The sequence below is a fragment of the Austrofundulus limnaeus genome, unplaced genomic scaffold (genome assembly GCF_001266775.1).
Source record: "Austrofundulus limnaeus strain Quisiro unplaced genomic scaffold, Austrofundulus_limnaeus-1.0 Scaffold205, whole genome shotgun sequence".
NCBI lineage: Eukaryota > Metazoa > Chordata > Actinopteri > Cyprinodontiformes > Rivulidae > Austrofundulus > Austrofundulus limnaeus.
Window position 1 is genome coordinate 690,611 of NW_013952607.1, and position 4,099 is coordinate 694,709.

General features: G+C 41.0%; 1 protein-coding gene across 1 annotated transcript in view; it reads right to left on the minus strand.

The window, feature by feature from the left end:
* map7b (microtubule-associated protein 7b) overlaps window positions 1-1,290 on the minus strand; it is a 24,118-nt gene extending 22,828 nt beyond the window's left edge. The window contains exon 1 of the mRNA XM_014018914.1: window positions 1,150-1,290. Coding sequence (XP_013874368.1) covers window positions 1,150-1,195 — 46 coding nt within the window. The 5' untranslated portion in view covers window positions 1,196-1,290. The remainder of the gene's footprint in view (window positions 1-1,149) is intronic.
* Window positions 1,291-4,099: the final 2,809 nt, after the last annotated feature.

The following is a 4,099-nucleotide window of genomic DNA, read 5'->3' on the forward strand; positions in this document are numbered from 1 at the left end:
CATACACACACCCTTATTCTTCTATCCTCGTGAGGACTTACCTTCCCCTCAGTGAAGCAAAAGCTGAAAAGTTTGGGAACCACTGCACTTTGGTTCCCAAAGTTGGGCTTGGGACCCAATTATGAGTCATGAAGCACCTTGGATAATCTCCAGAAATCAATTTAAAGGGTAATAAAATAATTGCTGATGTAATATTTTCCCTATAATTATTACAAAAACACAAAATAAGTAAATTAAAGTATTTATATTTGTGTACAAGCTGTTTAGATTGTCAAAAAGCCTGTGTTTTTGGGTTATTAACGAAGTTCGTGTACTCAGACAGTAATATTTGGGGTCACAAGTTTTTGCCATGGATATTTTGTGGGTCAGAGGATAAAAACTTGGGGAACCACTGAGCTAAAACATACAGCTGTGGCCTAATAGGGCACCTCTGTTTTGAAGCTTTATTAAATTACACTCTCTGGGAATTACCAGGCGTATCCTAATTTTTTCTGGATTTGCCACAAGTGAAAATAAATGAACATTAAAAAAAGTCTAAATAAAATCTGCTTGGATGATCCCTAAGTCAAGCCAATTAAGAGCAGCCATATTTAACGTTAAAATAGGAAGCAATTACGTCAGCAAAGAGGACGTCCAGTGTTTTTATGAGCGTCCCAGAATTTAAAAGCAAGTTCAAATCAATACCTGACTTAAAAATGTATAAAGACAAATAATTCAGAGACCAGAGAGTTCAGCTTAAAGACGCGATAAATCAATCCTCCATTAATCCACCTGTCGCCACGGCGGAGGACGCAGGCTGACAAAATGTCAGCAACAGGTGTTTTATTAACACCAGGAGACACTCAAAAATGTCCCACAGCAACAAAAACAAAGGTTTAACTCAAATATCCAAGCGGTGTCAAGAACATATCAACGTCAAAACTGAGTTAAAGTAACCGGTCGGGTGAGTTGGGCTGATAGTTAATCTCATTCCCGTGACCGACCCGGCTCCGAGCTGAACGACTCTTCCCGAAAAATCAAGCCTCTAAACGCGGACACCTGCTCAGGTGAGCAGCCCGTCACATTTCAAAACAGCGGCTCTTCCGTTTAAAAAGTTTGTCAAAGTCAAATTCCCCCCACCACAAACCCCCCCGTCGACGAACAGCTCACCTTGGGACTCCGGAGGAGATGTGTCGCTGCCATCCCGCTCCGCCATTTCTCCTCCTGACGTCAGGGGTCAGCGCGAGCCCGAGGACGGGAGAGGAGAGACCTGCAGGATCCTGATCCCGGGAGAGCAGCAGGGACAGGCCAGGAACAAGAGCTGACATAAATAAGCAATAAAACCACCCTATTGGTGGCCAAAATAAAGCTCTGATCTGTTTAATTAACCAGAATCAACTTTTTATAGGACTCCAAAAAGATAAATTAGCATGAAAAAATGAAACTAGTTTATTTCAGTCTAACTTGAAGATATGACGCGTTTTACAAACTTAAATATGAACCTTTAAAGTGCGCAGGTGAAACTGTTGAACTACAGTGTGACATAGTTTAATCCTGACATCTAGTGGCAGCGGAGGGTATTACAAGTAAAAGAAACAAAAGGGGAAATAAAACAGGATTCATATAAAGCCTCGTGTGTTTTGTCGGAATGTAAATCTCCCGCTGTCAATGTGAGAAACTTGAACTAAAACAGCTTTGTGTACACAATGCACATTTATTAGCAGCTAAATAAGAAACAGAACAAAAAAGAACAGTTGTTACGTTGTCGCCTTCTGTGGGAGGAAATTTAGCCAAAAGTATTTGTCTAAAACAGAGGAGCCCAAAATGGGGCCCGCGGGCCATATTTGGCCCGCCAAGCCATTTGATTTGGCCCACCAACAGTTGCCAAAGTTACAAGGTTGTAACCTATTATCCTATGTATATACACAGTATTTCCATTGGTCAAATGACTATATAAAAGGGCTGTATACATATGTAAAAGGTAGTGAAGGTAGTTTTCAATCATTGTGCTGACTTTATCTTTGATTATTTTTTTTTAGGATTAAACGTGAAACATGAAATGACAAGAAATATTTTGTTCAGATTTAACCACACATGTAGATTTGCACACTTTATAAGGCCACAAAAACTCATATTTTATCAATTTATGAWATGTCCCATGAGCCTTTCCTACTTGTGCGTATGGCAGACTTTCTCCAAGTGCACAGACTAAAACAAAAGAGCAGCTTAATCGTTAAAAATAAGGGACTTTACTTTAAAAAGTATTTGTATTTCATGTATTATATTACTGTATTTGGCCCACAGCCCTGGATAGATTTTCATTTTGGCCCCCTCGGGGAAAATGTTTGGGCACCCCTGGTCTAAAACATTAAAGGTGTTGTAACGGGGGTGGGGGGCGGGGGGCATTATGAACCTCTCAGCAGCTATGGCTGATTGGTTGCATGTGCCTCAATCAACCAGCAGGGGGAGCCATGTTCTCTTGTTTGAAAAAAAAAAAAAGAAAATAATTTTCATTCAACAAAACAAGATTGTGGTGAAGGTTATATGTTTTTATTTGGTTTCTCTGATAAATAAAGCCAAAAATAGATAAGACAGAAATGAACTAAATGCTAATTTAGCAACGCACAACATCCTCAAAAAAAATGCTGAAAAGCAAAAAGAGAGCACAAACATAAAGGGTTATCTCCAGAAAAGCAATGCATTTCAAATAAACTCTATGACTGAAACTACAATAAAACACTCCTGTCCATTCATTTCTTCAAGGCCTTTCTCCTTCAGGCTGAATTTATGCTAATCTCAGCTAATATTGTTGCTTGCTGTCCTAGCCCCCCCTCTCTGCTCTCAGTAAAGTAGCCTCTGATTGGTGCACCAAAGAACTGCAGCCATGGCAACCGGCTGTTTGGCCATTTCTCTGATGGAGGAGGTGGAGGGAGGAGACGGACCTGCAGATAGAGCTGACAAACAGAAACACAGTGTCTGACAGGGATGGAGACGGGCGAAAAGAGCATCGGCTTCAAGGAATCTGACCTAGAACTGGTTCCTAATTTTGTTTATTTTGTGCATGAAAGATTTTCTGACAGAACCACCCAAGAGGAAGTTAAATCCATCCATCCATCCATCCATCCATCCATCCATCCATCCATCCATCCATCCATCCATCCATCCATCCATCCATCCATCCATCCATCATAACTTCGCATTTATCCTTCACGAGGAAGAGAAAGACTGAGGAACTGATTGATCTGAAGGACAAATAGCCTCTTTTCCTCCCCTTGGCAAATCATTTGGATTAACGTCCTCTTAAAAGTGTTCATTTACACACAATCCAGAGTGACATCGAGATGGTGACTGTTTCAAGAAAAAGCATATAAGAATCCAAGGACAAAATGCTTCTACATGAATGTTGTACAGCAGTTTGTTTCCAGATTAACATATATAAAGTTAAGTAAAAAGAAGGATCTCCTGCAAAAATGATAAACGATTTGAAAGAGGTGGAGATCAGAAAAAAACTATAAGTAGGTGTATATGGCAACAAAGGAAGAAGTTTAAGACAAATGAGAGAGTAATATACGTAACCATCAATCAAGTGACAGGTGACACGCCCCCTTTTGGGGGGGGGGGCATCCGTCATGTCCATATATGGTCAACTTCCGGTGACTTCCGTCCTCTTTTGATTGACCGTAAGTAACCCCCTCCCTCCTCCCCTTGACTTCCAGTAACCCTAACCCCCCTTCACCCCCCTTCACCCTGACTTATAGTAACCTTTTGTAATAACCTTTGACTTATAATAACCCTCGATTTCATCAGATACCTTCAAGAATATTCTGGTGACCGCAACTTCCGGTTTTCGGTAGCTATCAGCACAAGCCATCTGTCAGTTACATCCTGTCAAAGGTTCGTGACATCCTGTTTAATTGAATCTGTCAAAGTGAATCTCTCGCTGGAGACTTTCCATCAACTATTTTTCGACCAATCAGATCGTGTTTAAAGCATTAATTCCCTCCCCTCTTTGGTTCTCGAAACGTTTAAAACAACGGGTCTCATTCATTCAATACTGCCATCACCGACATGACAGCTGCTAGCCTGACCCGTCACGAGATCCATCAGCACGGACAAGACC